The 19237-nt window shown below is 43.4% G+C and overlaps 1 protein-coding gene across 1 annotated transcript; it reads right to left on the minus strand.

The window, feature by feature from the left end:
- Nucleotides 1–8297: 8297 nt before the first annotated feature.
- Nucleotides 8298–17948, minus strand: LOC141075595 (uncharacterized). Its single transcript, XM_073562707.1, has 2 exons — nucleotides 17852–17948; nucleotides 8298–11861 (listed from the first exon to the last, which is right to left on the minus strand). The coding sequence occupies exons 1-2, from the start codon at nucleotides 17946–17948 to the stop codon at nucleotides 10336–10338; spliced, it is 1623 nt and encodes a 540-aa protein (XP_073418808.1). The 3' UTR covers nucleotides 8298–10335.
- Between the last annotated feature and the right edge of the window lie 1289 nt (nucleotides 17949–19237).

Below are 19237 nucleotides of genomic sequence, written 5' to 3' on the forward strand. Positions count from 1 at the left end.
TTCTGGCCCCTGTCAGCTGTTATTCCAGCCCAGGATGCTCGGACTACATCCCACACAATTTTTTGGCATTTGTTGGCTTTGCCTCAGAAACGGCATTTTTGATGTCGCCCCACAAGTGTTCTATCGGATTGAGGTCCGGGATTAGGGCTGGCCTCTCCATAACCTCAATTTTGTTGGATGGGATCCAAGATTTTGCTCGTTTACTGGTGTGTTTAGGGTCGTTGTCTTGGTGAAACACTCATTTTAAGGACATATCCTCTTCAGCGTAAGGCAACGTGACCTCTTCAAGTATTGTAATATATACAAACTGGTCCATGATCCCTGGTGTGCGGTAAATAGGTCCGGCACCATAGTAAGAGACACATGCCCATATCATGATGCCTGCACCACCATGCGTCACTGTCTTCAGAGTGTGCCGAGGCTAGAATGCAGAGTTTGGAGATGTCTGATGAACTGTGTGTGGCCCTTGGATCCAAAAAGAACAATTCCACTTTCATCAGCCCATGAAATGTTTCTCCATTTCTCTTTAGGCCAGTTGATATTTTCTTTGGCAAATTGTGTCCGCTTCCGTACATGTGTTTTATTAACAGTGGAATTTTGCGGGGACTTCTTGGTAAGAGATTACACACAGGCGTCTTCTGTCACAGTCCTCACAGGTAGCGTGAGACTGTCTGTGATCATCCTGGAGCCGATCATTGGCGGAGCCTTTGCCATTCTGGCTATTCTTCCATCCATTTGAATGGTCGTCTTCTGCTTTCTTCCATGTCTCTCTGGTTTGGCTTTCCATGGTAAAGCATTGGAGATCATTTTAGCTGAACAGCCAATCATTGTCTCCTCTTCTTTATAAGTTTTATCTTCTGCAATCAACTTTTTAATCAAAGTACTCTGTTCTTCTGAACAATGTCTCGAGCGACCCATATTTCTCAGGGTTTCAAGGAGAAATGCATGTACAACATGTCCTGGCCTCACCCTTAGATAAGGACCACCGGATTCCCACCTGTCTCTTCACAGAATGATTGCCCTCACTGATTGACCTCCACACAGCTATTATTGTGATCACCGCCTTTCAATTATTCTAATACACAGACTCAAAAACCCGCAGATCACGAATGCGGAGTCTGGTGGTTTTCTTAGAATCTACTGCACCAACTGGTAAATTGTGTGACACGTAATTTAATTTATACCAAAAACAGGGATTAATCGGGTTAGTCATACTGGACTGCTGTTATATTGGACACTACTGTAGCTAGTGTAACACAAGAGAAGGTCGCCAGCGTCTGAGCAAACTGAACAGTGGCAAATCCCCCGGCCCAGATGGCATTCACCCATGGATATCGAGGGAATTGAGCTCAGTAACTGACAGACCTACTGTATCTCATCTTCTTACACTCACTTGTACTTGTATTTTCACTTTTTATTTTATTCTTATTTTTCATTCATTTTTGTTTTTTTCACATACTTTAATTTTTTCTTCTCATTATTTCTCCCTTTGTCCTGACCCTTTCACACAGTGTCTGTATTTCTTCATTTACATATTATTTGCAAATATTTCCACAAGTCGTTACCATAATGTTTGTGCACATTAATAACTTTTATTCACAGACTCTGGCACTCAGCACTTTGTACAATTTTATTTGCATATAATCCTATTGATTGGCGCCTGGTAGCAGCTTTCTTTCTGCTCCCTCCCCATTCCTTCAAGTCTGTGTTTTCCTTACGATGCGATTCCATGCCTTTTATGCCAGAACATTGTCCTTATACATGGCTGTTTCCAGCTGAATTCTTAAAAATGGCCGCCAATGTGCGCCTGCATGCTGCGCTCCTGTGCCTTTCTAGACTGTCAGGTCATCTGTTATTTGACTCATGCGTGTCTATGGTGTCACTGGGTTTGATTTACCCGACATTCATGCCGCTTTGATGGTGGTGGGTAGAAGCAAATCATAATGACGCGGGCAACAGTAACCATGCTCCACTGTAATTGGCAGATGAGATTATCATATAAATAGCTAATGGGACAGGACTCCAATGGCAATTCCTCTTGAGAAAGCTGATACACTAAACGTGCGTCGGGGGAGCGTGGTAGGTTCATCTTATCCTCCCTTACTATGGGTAGGCATTGCAACATTATTGAACTGGACATGTCCACATTGGTTATGGCTAGTGATGGGCGAGCACTAAAATGCTCGGGTGCTCATTGCTCGGGTCGAGCAAATTGGAATACTCGGGTACTTGGACAGAACAACGAGCCCAATGTAAGTCTATGGGAGACCCGAGCATTTTTACCACGATCCCCCCGGGGGTCCTTTTAAGGTCTAAAAACATCTGAAAATGATAGAAACACTGCTCAAATGACATGGGAACATCATGGGGATCGCCCCTGGAAGCATTCCTGACTCCTAAGTCACAGTTGTAAACAATGTTGTCAGAGTTTCATGCCATTTTTACAGGTTCACCAATAAACGTACAAAAACGAAACCAAAATGGATTTTGCTGGGAAATATGTTAAGGTGCATCCTTTCCAGGTTAATGATTTGTATATAAGGCAAAATAATTAACCCCAGACCAAAATCTTCCTCCGCCACTTGGGCTATGTTCAGACGCAGCGTTTTTGATGCGTTTTTCAACTTTTACATTGCTTTCAACCAATACAAATGCATTCACTGGGAAATGTCATTGTAACATTTACCAACCCTAGCTGGCCATGGGGGGGTAGTACCGGATGTATTATTAGGAATGTTATTGGCCCGGTCCATCTCCCTACAATGGCATACAGAAGATTCCAACGCCATGGAGACGTCACAGTGGGATGATGTATGAAACCTGCTCTATATGTTATTTCTCACTCTAGGAGGACTGTTGTTTCTGCTATAGAGTGTTCTCTTTGGTGGTGGCACGGCTCTCCTGGTATATTCCCAGCGAGCTCCCACCACCGATTTGTAAAGTTAACTATGTTTATTTTTTTATTGTTCTCTGTTACCTCTATCCTCTTGTGTTTCCCCCTTCTTAGATCAGACACCAATGGATACGGGACCCACCTTTAATACCTGTTCATGCCTGCGGCTTCCTGGGACCGAATGGGATGGACACACCGTACTACTACACACCGCAATGACCTTGCCCTGGGACCCAGGATAAGTATACCCCACACATCATATTCTGACACCCAAAAATTCCAAAAAAACACATTTGAAAGGTTAGCTCACAAAAACCCTGACTAATGCACTAGCAGGATGCAGCAGACCTCCATTGATAAAGGCTGGGGCAGCACAGGTGCAAACCACTGATGAGAACAGCCAATAACCCAATATGGTCTGGCTGCCTAGTGGAAAAATTTGGGGGAATTTTTTCCTTATGTGCGCTGTTCAGATTTAGTGTTAGGGACTCACAATATCTGGGGACCCTTGACGTTGGGTTGTGAGCTAATCTACTTTGGCCATAATAGTAACTAATACCCCATATCTTTTTGCACTTTTTATCATTTTTGCAGGATGCAGCTAGACCTCTTCATGTTGGCTTGGTTTTTTCTGTGTGATGCATATATATAGTGCTGAGCAGCCCGCCTGCTAATACTATGGGCGTCATTAATAGGCTGTTCAGACACTTTGCACCACACTTATCTGTGTGACTGATGTCCTATGCAATCCCTATTTCTGTGCATTTTTTTCCACTAGGCAGCCAGACCATATTGGGCTACTGGCTGTTCTCATCAGTGGTTTGCACCTGTGCTGCCCCAGCCTTTATCAGTGGAGGTCTGCTGCATCCTGCTAGTGCATTAGTCAGGGTTTTGGTGAGTTAACCTTTCAAATGTGTTTTTACCATTTACACCTCACCAAACTTATTGTTCTTGCCATGGAACGTGGCGGGCCTTAACACCACCCTTAAATGCAAAACAGTTCTAATACGCCTAAAGTGATTCCGACCAGATGTGATTTTTCTTCAGGAGACGCACTATTGCCACAATCTTATCACCAACTCTCACTCCTCAACCACGACTATAAACTCTTGGCGAGGATCCTGGTGAACTGACTGCAGATGCTGCTACCTGGCCTCCTATGTGAGGCTCAAACAGGATTTAGTCAGGGACAGAGCAGTGTGGCAAATATTCGCATAGCGGTCACAGCCACGGTCCTGGCTCAAGATGGATTGAGGCCACCTGCAATGCTGATGAGTCTCGATGCCAAAAAGGCCTTTGACAAAGTGGCATGGCCTCTTCTATATGAAGTCCTGGATAGGGGAAATCTCAGCCCGAAGTTCTTACAATACGATCACTACCTCCATGCAAACCTTATACTCAGGTGTCAGTCAATGGATACGATGTGCCATCAATTGATCTTTTTCGGGGAGTTAAACAGGAATAAAATTTTGGAAAATTGATGTCATATCTTGGAATATTTTGAAGTACTCGCTCGTTAGACCGTCGGGCCGGGGGACTTATTTTTCATTCCTTTAATTGTTTGCTGTATTTCTTTTTGGGATATTGGTTGATTCAACATGTGCAATTAGTCTTCCGGTATTTTAGGACGTTTTACGCTCTTTAAGAACTGATTTATTAGTTGGGGGTGGGGGTTGTGGTATTGCGGTATTTTCCTGCAGATTATAGAGGGAGGAATAGTATTGTGAGAAGGTGTTAGCGATTTCCTTGGGGTTATATATTATATTTTTTGGTCGCCCTGTACGTGGGACAATCTTTGGTTATTTTGGCTGTGATTTTATTGGCTAAAATTTTGCCCGCTTTGTTTCCCTGCCAGTAATATTTGGCTTTACTTTTCCGTAGATTGTGCTCGTATTTGTGTTGGAGCAGTTGGTATAGTTCATACCTTAGTTTCTGTAATGTTTGGAGGATTGTGTTTGTGGGGCTACGTTTGTGTGCCTCTTCTAGTGCGGATATGTTTTGATTAATTTCCTCTATTTGGTGTAGTGTTGCTTTTTTATTCTGGAACGCTATTTTACCCCGGATGTTGGCCTTGTGGGCACACCATACTGTAGATACGGACACATCAGGTGTGTTATTAATTGTGAAATATTCTGATAATGCTTCCTGCAATTGGGGCCTAATTTTATGGGATGCGATAAGGTAGTTATTTACTCTCCATGGGGAATATGTTGGATAGTTGTGTCCCTCTGTAATTTGACCGGAGACCGGGGCGTGGTCCAACCAGGTTATGTTCCCTATCGTGGCCTTTTGGATGTCCTGTAATAACCATTTATCTGTCACCATTAGGTCAATTCTGGAGTCACCTCTATGGGAGTGTGAGTAGAAGGTGTAATCCCGCTGGAGGCATGTAGAACCCGCCAGACATCATAGAGTTCTTCCACTAGGAGGGTCTGAGAGAGTGATCGGGTATTTTCTTTCTTTTGAGGGGGCACAAATTTATCAATGTTAGGACAGGGGGTGATGGTAAAGTCCCCGCAGACTAACAAGGCGCCTTTTTTAACCTTTGCTACTACCGCCAGGGTGGTCTTTAAGAAATAAAATCTGCTTGGAGTTAGGGGTGTAAATAGAGACAATTGTGTAGGTCTTGTTATTTATAGTGCAGACTAGGATGACGTATCTGCCCTCGTCGTCCACTACGCTGGTGATTACCTGAAAGGCGACGGTGTTCTTTATCGCGATTACTACTCCTCTTTTTTGTCAATTGCTTGGCAATGAAAGACATTTGGGAAGTTCCCATTCTGAAGTCTATGGGCATCAGTGCTATATAGGTGGGTGTCCTGAACGCACCATACATCTGCTTTTAGGGATTGGGCCTCTTTCCATAGAAGGATCTTTTGAATGGACCTTTTACAATAATGCTGGAAATGTGAAGAACCATGCACAGATTAGATAAAATCTATGTGTCACCACTAGACAATTAGGAAAAATGGGGGAATAACAAAAACAAATTTTAATTTTGTGAAAAAAACTAACTGTAACTCCTCTTGTGCCTCCGCAGACCATGGTGAAAAATAGTCTTGTATTCTCTTCTCTTGTCTATGTCCACTCCTTCATCAGGTTGGGTGGCATCTTCTTCTGCGGGGAGCTGGTATCCTCATCCATAGTGTACTGTTCCATCTAAAGTTATGATTATATGCTTATATAGATTGTGTTATGTTACCATTCTTTGTGTTCAGTTTTGCATTTGGTCTGCTGCCACCTTCTGTCCTTTTTCTGTATAGCAGACTGCAGGTAATTAATTCTAGTACATGCCTTCCACTTCCAGGTCAGGTCACTCCTTCTCTTCCTGCAGGTGGCCATTATTAGTTTCATTTTCTCCTGGGAGAGACATGCTTACCAGGCTGTGAAAGGCATCAGTTTTTTTACCACAATTTGCTCAATCATCTTGCTACCAACTTGCTGCACACACATCGCTATATTACTTTGGTCGCTACATCTGCACTTCTGGAGAACCTACTGCATTATCAATCATATGCTGTATGTCCAGATTCCCAAATAAACAAGTCTGGACTTCACAATATCTGGTTTGTATCATCTCTCCGGACGCATGAACAGCAAAACAGCAACAATGGTCCTGTCTGCTCTGCATTGAGGAAACGGAAGGTAGGAATCTCTCCCAGCCCCAATCAACTACACCTCCATTCACCTCATGTGGGGACAGAACACATAGTCCCCACCGACCACTTCTGCAGAAGAGACATGGCCTCTCGGGGGAAGTCAGGACCTCTGTGGCTGCATTCTTGGAGACGATCAGCTTAACAGGGTAGCCCCGCTTGTACATGATCCCGTTGTCCTGTAGGATATTGGTGGCTGTGGAGATCTCCCGCCTTCTGTTCAGGGTGACGGTGGATAGATCAGTGAACACCATGATGCTCTTGAACCTCTCTGGGAGCTCCGGTCCGCCCTCTGCAGCTTTTATAATGGCTTCTTTAAAATGATAAAAATAAAGCCTTAAAATTTTAGGGTGGTGGTCTCCTCATCTGCCTCATAATGAGAGTCCAAGAAGTCGTTGTGGGCTGTGGAGAATTCCTCCAGCTTCTCCTCAGTATGGCTGTTCTATCCCCTATGTGCCCAATGTCTTTCTGTAGTGTAGTGAGGGCTGAGGTAATGTCACTGTGTATAGCCTGCTTTAGATCTCCTAGCAGGGACTTCAGTGTGTCCTCAGTGATGGGGTGGAGGGGTGCCCTTTGTCAGGTGCATATACTTGCGTTTTGTTGCTCTGCTTCTCCAGGCTCTTGGGTGAAGAGCTGCCCGATCTCTCCTGTGCCTGCTCCGCTGCACTCATGCCCCTCTGGTGTGAGGTCTGACCCGATGTCAGGAGACCAGACCCCCCAGAGCAATCCACTCCACCGCTGGTTGCATGGTGAGTGCTGCGGCGGCCATCTTGGATTTTCCCAGGCGCCGGCACAAAGACTGGTATCCTGCCCGGCGCTGCTCCCCTGCTCCTCGGGATGTGCCCCATCAGTGCCTGGACTTCGTCTGAGGTCGTGATGAGTGGAATTGCGGGTTTCCCACGCCGTTAGTTGCTGCTGGGGCACGGAGCTAGCATTCCCTGCGCCCACTCAGCTCCTCATCCAGACACAACCCCGTGTCCTCTCATTATATAAGCTATTCATTTATAAGTGCACAGTATCTATTCCCCTTATACACTGATATCAAGTGATAGATCTACAATCCGTTTACATATATCTATGTATGGATTTATCTTACACTCAGTAAATACGATGCACTTATCTCATCTCCCCCTTGATAGTGACACTCTCTTAGGATACGTTACTCTATGATGGCACTTCTGCACACAGCCACTAGGTGGAGCTACATTTGACATTTGCCTGAATTTTTATATCCACACATGGTTTACACAAATTATATTTTCTTGTGGTAACTATATACAATTTAGCATTATAAGATGTGTATTCTTGTATTATTTGTGCGTATACATGATTGATTACTTCTGTCTCTGTAAAAACAATCCCCTTTAACCCCTTTCCGACATCGGGCATAAATGTACTTCCTCCCTTTGATGTGTGTGCCGGCAGTGAGCCCACATCTTTTCCGGCACACGTCAGCTGTACTGAACACGTCATTTTCCCCTAACAGCCTCTGACAGCGGCATTTAATGTGCACTTCCAGCAAGCGCCGGAAATCCCGCCCATCGGTGACCCGTCACATGATCATGGGTCACCGATGGGTTGGCATGACAACCAGAGGTCTCCAGCAGACCTCTATGCTTGCCTCTGCCAGAATGCTATGAGCGCCACCCAGTAGCCAAAACCACATGGATCAGGGATCGTCCCGCCAAATTCCCGCTCTCTTTTTAACATGGGCAAAACACTACTCAGACAACACAGGGTGAGGGTAAGACAGTGTGGGCAATGCTTTATTGTACCACAAAACAGGCAGATAACACATAGAACAGTCCCAGGAAAATACCCAAGATGGGGCACATTACAGAGTCTCACCCTCCACTGACCCGCCGGGAAAATAGCTGCTGTGACTTCAGATCTTCCAGGGTCACTACCCAGCTGTGGCACGCGCACACAGAGGTAATGATAAGCATAGGAAGATGACAGTCCATACAAGACCAGTTGATCCGAGGATCACAACCTGGCTTCATATTCCAGGGTCAACTACTCTACCTGTGGCACGCACACAGAGACGAGGTAACAATAAGTGTAGGAACATGACAGTCCATTGAGTCCATAAAAGGTACAAGGCCGGTTGATCCGAGGATCACAACCTGGCTTCTCCAAATGTATCCATGGTTCAGCAATGGTCAACGGAGCAGATCTGTATTCTTCCAACCAAGGCTGAAAACCCCTAGGTTGTTTCCTATAGAATGATAGATCTGTGTCCCTTGTGATGATGGTGTGGCTGCTGTCCTGTCTCTTGTCCTTTTGAGATGTATGGATGTCTTGGCAGAATCTCTCTGGCTGTTTCTCTCTCTCAGTCTCTTTATACAGATGCATGTAACCTATTTTTAGACTTAACAAGTGTCCTCCCTCATTCAGTATTTACATAAATGATAAGAATGGAGATGAGATTATTGCATTACTTGATTATTTAAACTATTTGCATAGTTTTTCCCTCTCTGCTTTAGAAGTCAACAAACTGGCTCCATAACACAATGCATAATTAGCATATCAGCAATCATCACCAGTGATCAAGGATAAGCGCACAATAAAAGTCAATATTCCAGACTTACACAAGCAAAAGTGTTTTCTTGACCAACCAGAAATCAACATTTAAATTTAAAGCCAACATACAGATAACATTCTGTTATTCTTTGTTTGCTAAAAAGATAGTCATCTGGTTAATTAAGATACAATGCTGTATGTCTTCACAATGCCAAAAGTAGAAAAAGAAATGTTTTTAAAAATATTTGAAAAAATATGAAATTTCAAACTACCCCCCCTTTGCCACTTTCAAAATAAAGCAATAAAAAAAAAATCACACATACACACATTTGTTGTAGCCGCGTTCAGAATCGCCCGATCTATCACTATAAAAAAGAATTAACCCGATCGCTAAATGGTGTAACGAGAAAAATGTCAAAATGCCAGGATTACTTTTTTTGGTTGCCGCAACATTGCATTAAAATGCAAAAAATGACGACCAAAAGATCGTATCTGCACCAAAATGGTATCCATTAATAACGTCAGCTCGGCACACAAAAAATAAGCTCTCACCCAACCCAAGATCATGAAAAATGGAGACGCGACGGGTATCGGAAAATGGTGCAATTCTTTTATACTTTACCTAATAAAGAGGAGTTATTTTTACTGATATAGCGGGTATGGAAAGTATTCACACCCCTTTAAATGTTTAAATTGTTTCATTGCAGCCATTTGGTAAATTCAAATTCATACTATCTATTCCTGACACTGGAGTGGATTATAAACTTCCGAAGTATATAGTTTGAAGTCTGGGGTCTGCCAATATGTGTCTGGTTTTCTGACTGTTTCGGATAACATGATACATGATTTTAGTTTTTTTTTCGTTTAGTCTCGCTTGAATATAGGCCAATATTAAATATTCTCTTGATGAGTCATCTTTGGTGTGGATGATGAAACCCGTAGAAATGAGAGGCTTGGAGAGTGAGTGTGTATACGTCACCTCACCCTATATACTGAGATGTGGGATATATGTTTTTTATATCAGTCACTTTCCGACGAATCTTCAGGGAGTGAATTATGGGTATAGTTTTACATTTGGAATTAATAAGGTTGAGTTTTATTCTTTTGTCAGCAAACATGAGGAATGACAAGAGACAACCCATTTAAGAAGATTCAATTTTGGTTAAAACTATTCCAGCATTATGAACATGAAAAAGGCTTCTCCCCTATGTGACGTCTCTGATGTTTTTTAACAGTTGATTTCCAAGTAAAATATTTCCCACATTAAGAAAATGAAAATGGCCTCTCCTCTGCGTAACTGCTCTGATGGCGATCAAGAAGCACTTTCTGGTTAAAATATTTCCCACATTCTGAAGAGGAAGAAGGCTTCTCCCCTGTGTGACTTCTCTGGTGCTTATCACAATCTGATTTATTGCTTAAACATTTTCCACATTCTGAACATGAAAAAGGTTTCTCCCTTGTGTGAGTTCTCTGGTGGGAAACAAAATTTGATTTCTGCGCAAAACATTTCCCACATTCTAAACATGAAAAAGGCTTCTCTCCTGTGTGGATTCTCTGGTGCTGAACACAATATGATTTATTGTTAAAACATTTCCCACATTCTGAACAGGAAAAAGGCTTCTCCCCTGTGTGAGTTCTCTGGTGGGTAACAAAATTTGATTTCTGTGCAAAACATTTCCCACATTCTAAACATGAAAAAGGTTTCTCTCCTGTGTGGATCCTCTGGTGCTTAACAAAATCTGATTTCTTGTTAAAACATTTCCCACATTCTGAACAGGAAAAAGGCTTCTCCCCTGTGTGAGTTCGCTGGTGGATAACAAAACTTGATTTCTGCGCAAAAAATTTCCCACATTCTAAACATGAAAAAGCCTTCTCTCCTGTGTGAGTTCTCTGGTGCTGAACACAATATGATTTATTATTAAAACATTTCCCACATTCTGAACAGGAAAAAGGCTTCTCCCCTGTGTGAGTTCTCTGGTGGGTAACAAGCTGTAATTTCTGTGCAAAACATTTCCCACATTCTGAACAGGAAAAAGGCTTCTCCCCTGTGTGAGTTCTCTGGTGGGTAACAAACTGTGATTTCTGTGCAAAATATTTCCCACATTCTAAACAGGAAAAGAGTTTCTCCCCTGTGTGAGTTCTTTGGTGGGTAACAAAATATGATTTATGTGCAAAACATTTCCCACATTCTGAACATGAAAAAGGTTTCTCCCCAGTGTGAGTTCTCTGGTGCATAACACAATCTGATTTATTCCTAAAACATTTCCCACATTCTGAACAGGAAAAAGGCTTCTCCCCTGTGTGTGCTCTCTGGTGTCTAACAAAATTTGATTTACGTTCAAAACATTTCCCACATTCTGAACAGGAAAAAGGCTTCTCCCCTGTGTGAGTTCTCTGGTGTCTAACAAAATATGATTTCTGTGCAAAATTTTTGCCACATTCTGAACATGAAAAAGGCTTCTCCCCTGTGTGAATTCTCAGGTGAGTAACAAAACGTGATTTCCATGTAAAATATTTCCCACATTCTGAACATGAAAATGACTTCTTTGCTTTAGGAGCAGTTTGTTTTTTAATGTCTCTTTTGTGACTTTGATTTTCTTTAGTAGTCGGTATTGAATCAGAAGATGTGACCTGTTTCATAGGATCAGATAACAGATCTTTGCTGTGAATGGATGATGCTATATCTGGAGTAACAGCAATCAATTCAGTTGTATATTGTAGGATCTCAAGATCATCAGATTTAAAAGTTGAAGATGTCAGCTGTCCCTCTAATCTCCTGGTACAGTCATCTGCTAAGATAAAAAACAATTATTATTTATTAATAAAATATCCTTCAGTTTTATAATTTTGAACATTTCTACTTAGCTTGCCATTTTTATGGACAGTTTATGTTAAAGCTTTAATTATTTACCAAGACAATGACAGTTCACAGTCTAATAGAAAACCTTGTTGGATGAACCAGTAGTGTGTGGTGTTCAACTGTTTGTTCATTCTGCCTCCCAAATATCAAATAAAAAAAAAACAATCAATGTTATGTAGGTGAAAATAATACCAATTCTCATCTCAAAAAAACAAGACCCCACTCAGGTCCATCACCTGTCAATGGAAAAACAGAGGTTCCCACACTATTAGTGGCTCAAAGGCTGTTGAAAAGCAACAAGGTTTCCATAAACCAATCCAGCAAAATCCGCTCTCACTTCGGAGTCTTGCAGTTTGCGCAAACAACATTTAGGATCCCTGTATTTAGCAATATTATAGTGAGAAGAACCCACTTAATTTTTGTTGTGTGTCTCCTGGAGCACAATCTGGGCACTATGTGCTGGGTAATAAAATGGCAAATGTGTAATTTTCACTCTCCAACATCCACTGCGTGTTAATTTCCAGAAAGTGGCTGTGGAGTCAAAATATTCACTCCTCCTAAGGATTATAACCCTCAGTGAATTAATTTATAAAATGGAAAAATATTCAGGATTGAGAGTCCTCAGTAGTTGATACCTTTTAATGGCTAACTGAAAAGATGGTAACACATTGCAAGCTTTCGAGACTACTCATGTCTCTTCATCAGGCTAGACTAATACAAAATCTGAAGTCACATATTTATGCACAATACAGCCTAGAAAAAATGCAATAGATAAGACAAGTGACGTGAAGCAGAACTATCAATATGGGAGAGGGAGAAACATAAATATAAACATTGGACCAGTTCATAGATAAGGCGTCCGGATGTTTTATGGTCCTCTGATTGGCGTCTAGTTCTGTGTTGTAATGCCCCCACAAGGTTTTAAAAGGAAATTCCTTAATTGATGTAAAAAGACATAAATCCATGCGACACATTCATTCCAGCACTGAGAGTGTCAAAGTTCGTCATAAATTTGTACTCCCAAACTCGTCTCGTCTCTACTGGCTAACACGGTACAAAGATATACATCTTTCCTGTTTATAAAATGGAATCACTTTATGGGGATTTCTACTATTCTGGTTTTCTGTCATTTAGTTATATTAGGGATTCTGCATATGGTGTGTCCAATCTCATCTGGGATCTGTTCCTGCGGTCCAGCTGGAGTAATCTGCTCCCTACTTCAGCCAATTGGAAAGTACCACACCCTACTAAAGCTCAAAGTACATGGCTGGAATCTGCCAGATACAGCGCTGTTCTCCTCTGGTTCAGTCCTCTGGGCTCAGCTTGCGGCTTGTGTATTTGTTTCCTGCTGTGACCGTGGCCCGTTTCCTGACTACTCTTGTGTCTTCTGATTCTGTATTCTGTCCTTCTGGTTCTGACCCAGCTACCTGACTATTCTTTTTGCCATCTAACACCACAGAATAGCAGGTAACACCATGGGCCAAGCCTAGGGGTCCCAGTGTATGTCCAGATTCCATGTAAGGGTGTTATAGAGCGAAGAGCAAGGCAATCCTTGGGATATGGAAAGCAGAGAAGATAGAGCCAAGCATGTTCATGGTGGACATCTTTTGAGCTGCCAGGTGACCATGAACAGTGCTCCCAATACATTGTGTCTGCAAACTATTCCAGCAAGATCTGCATTCAAATAGCTAAATGGCGCTCCTTCCCTTCTGAACACTGCCATGTGCCCAGGGAGTAGTGTACAACCGTATGTAGGGTATAGTGCGAAGCTGGAAAATAATTTGTAAGATCCATTTGTTTCCTATTATCCTTTGTGAAGAATTCCAAACTTACCACCACATAAAGTGACACATGTCAGATATTAATAATGGGGCCTGATTAGGAACTACTGAAATGATCAAACTCCACAGTCTCCATCAGTAATAAATGAGCAGCTAGTGGTGAAACCTCTCTGGTGTAATTAGCGTACAGGTCTCGGAGACTTCACAATCTATACTATCCTAAGCTCCAATAATATTTTCTGTCAGATGAGTTACAAGAAGAAATATTAGGCATTTAAAGAGAACTGTGTATAAGGCCGATTTCAAACGTCCTGATATTTCCGGTACCGGAAAAAATGGTACCAGAGATGTCCATGTGTGTAATACTTGTGGCACATGTGTGACAACCGTGTGCCACCCGTGTACAGCATCAGTACCACATGGATGGTCGGCAGGGAAGAAGCGCTACAGTAAGCGCTGGGCCCCGGTGGCGGGTGCTGAAGACGCTCTCAACATTCTCCCCTGCTCTGCCGGCGGGGAGAATGATGAGAGTTATATTAAAGTGAGAATGATGACAGCAGGTGGTGGCTTTTGGGACTATTACGCCCATCAACCTGCACCTGCTGCTGCTAAGTACAGTGACATCAGGAGTGGATGATGGGAGTATTCCTCACCTGCCGCCTGCGCTATAACTAAATAAATGAATGAAAAAAACGGTGTGGGTTCCCCTGTATTTTCTATAACCAGTCTGGCAACACTCACAACTGGGGGCTGCAATCCTCAGCTGTCAGGTTCAGCAAGGCTGGTTATCAAGAATAGATGGGTCCCCACACTGTTTTTTTAATTATTTAAATAAATAATTTAAAAAACGGCGTGGAGTTCCCCTCTATTTTTGACAACCAGCCTTGCTAAAGCTGACAACTGGGGGGCTGGTATTCTCAGGTTTGTAAGGGGCCATGGATATTGACCCCCCAGCCTAAAAATAGCAGCCCGCAGCTGCCCAGAAAAGGCACATCTATTAGATGCGCCAATTCTGGTGCTTTGCCCGACTCTTCCCACTTAGGTGTTGGTGAGTATAACTGTGTTTGTTATTTTTGAAAAAGGAAAACAGTTTTGTTTTATTTCTAATACAAGACTTTATTCTGGCTGTGTCTGTATTTAACATGTAACTATGGGGTTCGTAATGGATAGACACCTTTCCATAACCAAGCCGTGGGCTTGATGTCACCTGACAACAAAAGGGTGACATCAACTCCACAAATATACAAATATGAACCCCACTTGCCACCGCTACAGGACAAGTGGGAAGACCCAGGAAAAGCGTCGGAATTGGCGCATCGAATAGACGTGTCTTTTTTGGGCAGCTGCGGGCTGGCTACTGTTGAATCTATATTTGTAGTTTTCAGTAAATGAGATTCTCGTGCTTCAGGGTGGGGTTGTGGGAGTGGCTCTGGGGCGGGGCTGTGGGCGGGGCTTTATGTGGTGCTCTGTGTACATATTCATCTGTATTGGCTTATGACACTAATTCCTTCAGTGACCTGCCCCCTATTTTACATAAAAAATTACATCCAGAAAAATGGCAGCACCTGCCCAGTACATCTATAAGTAAGAGATAGATGCTACTGGACAGGTGCCGCCAGTGTCATTTGTAAATTTTTATTTTTTTAAGCCTCACAATAGCCACAATATTATAGGCATTGTCAAGAATAATATCAACATAATTATATGCATTATGTAAAAATGGGGGCAGGTCAGTGAGGGGTCAGCAACCTGTCATAAGCCAATACAGATGCATATTTAATCAGAGCACCACATAAAACCCCACCCACAGCCCCGCCCCCGAGAATATCATTAACTGAAAACTACTAATACAGATTAAACAAGAACCACAAGACGGATTTCATCACCATGTATCATTGTAATCAGTATAACGGCGCTGACCTGACAGTGTCTGTAGGTTACTGAGCACAATCCTGCTGACAGGTTCCCTTTAAATTTAGATCTTAGGCATTTGGAAGAGGCAATGGAGAGATTTTTTTCAAGACTATCAGGGAGTTACAGACTCACATTAGGCAGGAAGGCCGATCCCACCACAATCAAACTATCATACAGATTGAACAGGTTAAAAAAAGACGTAGAATAAAAAATTATGTTATATCCCCAACAGCAACGTATGTACGAGAGGAGAGCACTAAACCGGAGCTGCCCTCATTTATGGTGGACCATTGGAGCCACTATGAGTCCTGACCAGAAGAGTAGAGAAAGTATTAGCGCCCCCATTTCAGGAGAGATTGTGCAGTAATCTGAATTCCTTAGGATGGAAAACATAATGGAATTCATGACATTTAGTAAATCTATGAAACCAGGGCTGGAGCCAACACATCTCCTGCAGGCGGGAATAAATGTATATTACAGCCATCAGCCACGCACAGCTTAGAGATCTAACAGGGCACAGGTGGAATGTTTGTCCTGGAGATTATCACAATCCTCCTTGAAGTTAGTTGGTTTTAAAAGAAATTGAAATTTCAGGCTAAAGGGAAACTCTGTTATTGTACAGAAAATTCACACTTACCGTATTTTTTGCACCATAAGACGCACCTAGGTTTTAGAGGAGAAAATTAGGAAAAAAATGTGGTCAATTCTGTACTTAATATCCCCTATCCTGGTATATATGGTCCCCTCCTCCCCATTCTGATACACATGGCCCCCTCATCCCTACCCTGGTATGCAAGGCCACCTCATCCCTATCCTGGCATGCATGGATCCCTCATCCCTATCCTGGTATGATTGGCCCCATCCCCATCCTGGTATGCATTTATCCCTCATCCCTATCCTGGTATGCATGGTCACATCCCCATCCTGGTATACAGGGCCCCCCATCTAATCCTAGTATGCATGTCACCTCATCTCTATCCTGGTATGCATGGCCCCATCATCCCTATCCTGCTATGCAGGGCCCCATCTCATCCTGGTATGCAGGGCCCCCATCTTGTCCTAGTATACATGGTCCCATTCCTATCCTGGTATGCAGGGTCCCCTATCTCGTCCTGGTATGCATGGTCCCATCAGCCCTATCCTGGTAAGCATGGCCCCATCCTTATCCTAGTATGCATGGCCCCATCCTTATCCTGGTATGCATGGCCCTGTAGGAGGAAGGACCAGAACAATAAAGGCAACAGTGTCTGTGGGCCGTAACCATTGGGACTGCCACTAGGGTGGCAGGGGGATAGAGAACCTGACCGGGACAGACCTGTGACCTCTGCTGCAAAGGGCGGGTCTGATATAAAAAGGGTGGTGCGCCGGAACCTGGGGTTTCTGGCGGGAAGACAGGAGGTGCAGCAGAGGAAAGTTTGCTCCTTCCCAGTGGGTAACACTACTGACGACAGACTGCGCACCCCCCAACATCCAGCAACAGCACCAGTGACCGCTTACCGCTGCCGGACGCCGACCCTACGTAACCGCAGGCAGGAAGCGCTGACCGTACTTTGCAACACTTTGCAGCAGACAGTGTAGAGTTCACGGCTCCCGTCGGAGACTTTGACTTTACATCCGCGGCTGCGGCCTTGATACCAGAACCCTCCGCCTCATCCACCGAAACAACAGCCACCGGTACCTGGACATACAGCAGCCCACCAAAAGGTCCTGGACTCTTCTTCACCGCAAAGAGAGAGTGCCTCCGGTTCATCCAGGACCGCTTCCTCAATGTGACGCGCCGTCTGCGGCGCCATCATGGAATCTTTCAACCACCTCCCTTCGGACGACAGAGTCTGATAAGTTGAACCCTACCGTTTTTTCCTCTCCCATCGTTACCAATTCTTTTTTCGTTGTTACCATTGTTGACAGGTGAAGTCAAGCTGTCACTGCATAATACTGAACTTCCACATATTTGTCCGCACAATACTTCTGTGCATCTTGTATATATTAACTCCCTGCATGGAGAAAGCGTTGTTATCTTTTTCTCTGGTTATAAAAAGACACCCGTTAACACTTGCTCTGCCCCCTGCTCGTCACAGGATCCAACGCACCTGCTGGTAACCTACAGCCCCATCTCGTCCTGGTATGCAGGGTCCCACACTTATAGGTGGCCTCCACCCCCATTCCTATCCTGGTATGCATGGCCCTATCAGAAAACATTAAAAAAACAAACCATTACACTTACCTACCCGGTGCTCCCTTGCAGCCTCTTGCTCCGGTGCCAGCAACTGCTTTATGCTTGTAAGCAGCGATGTGAACAGTGCGTATTCATGAATATTCATTTCTCTTAAGTAGCGGCACATATGACCACCGGTAGCAGCAGGAAGCTAGTTGCTGACACTGCACGCTACTGAAGAGCAATGAATACTCACTGCCCTTTGCGTGCACAGTCCTGGCATCTGTGCTCTGCTTGTGAGCAGCGCATGATGTCTCTGCCAAGCGCTGCTTACAAGCATACAGCAGTTGCTATCACCGAAGCAGTACACTGTGTGGAAGTGCGGTGTAGGTAAGTGTAACGGTTTGCATTTTTAATGTTTTCTAATGGGGCCATGTGTTATGATTAGGTGATGAATCATAGATGAATCATAGAATCATAGAATCGTAGAGTTGGAAGGGACCTCCTGGGCCATCTGGTCCAACCCCCTGCTCAAAGCAGGATTCGCTAAATCATCCCAGTCAGATGTCTGTCCAGCCTCTGTTTGAAGACTTCCATTAAAGGAGAACTCACCGCTTCTCGTGGCAGCTTGTTCCACTCATTTATCACTCTAACTGTCAAAAAGTTTTTTCTAATATCTAATCTGTGTCTCCTCCCATTCAGTTTCATCCCATTGCTTCTAGTCTTTCCTTGTGCAAATGAGAATAAAGTTGATCCTTCTACAATGTGACAGCCCTTTAGATATTTGTAGACAGCTATTAAGTCTCCTCTCAGTCTTCTCTTTTGCAAACTAAACATTCCCAAATCCTGCAACCTTTCCTCATAAGACAGGGTTTTCAGACCGGTCACCATTCTGGTCGCTCTTTTCTGAACTTGCTCCAGTTTGTTGAAGTCTTTTTTAAAATGTGGTGCCCAAAACTGGACACAATATTCCAGATGAGGTCTGACCAAAGAGGAGTAGAGGGAAATGACTTCACGTGATCTAGACTGTATGCTTCTGTTAATACATCCTAGAATTGCATTTGCCTTTTTTGCTGCTGCATCACACTGTTGACTTATATTCAGTCTGTGATCTATTAGTATACCCAAGTCTTTTTCACATGTGCTGTCACTTAGCCCTATTCCTCCCATTCTGTATATGCTTTTTTCATTTTTATTGCCCAGATGTAGTACTTTGCATTTCTCCCTGTTAAAAACCATTCTGTTAGTTGCTGCCCACTTCTCCAGTTTATTTATATATTTTTGAATCCTCTCTCTCTCTTCTCTAGTATTAGCTATCTCTCCTAGCTTTGTGTCATCAGCAAATTTAATCAGTTTACCCTCAATTCCTTCATCTAAATCGCTGATAAAGATGTTGAACAATACAGGGCCCAGGACAGAGCCCTGTGGTACCCCACTTGAGACATTCTTCCAACT

This window comes from Dendrobates tinctorius, unplaced genomic scaffold (assembly GCF_039654945.1).
Source record: "Dendrobates tinctorius isolate UK_male_01 unplaced genomic scaffold, ASM3965494v1 ptg000366l, whole genome shotgun sequence".
Classification (NCBI taxonomy): domain Eukaryota; kingdom Metazoa; phylum Chordata; class Amphibia; order Anura; family Dendrobatidae; genus Dendrobates; species Dendrobates tinctorius.

What these genes read in the sequence shown, in the direction of transcription:
- LOC141075595 (XM_073562707.1), bottom strand. Translation starts at nt 17,948, where the DNA reads ATGAATATTCATGAATACGCACTGTTCACATCGCTGCTTACAAGCATA. An exon ending in TGCAAGGGAGCACCGGGTAG is followed by an intron (nt 11,862 to 17,851) that starts GTAAGTGTAATG and finishes TTATCTTAGCAG; the next exon opens with ATGACTGTACCAGGAGATTA.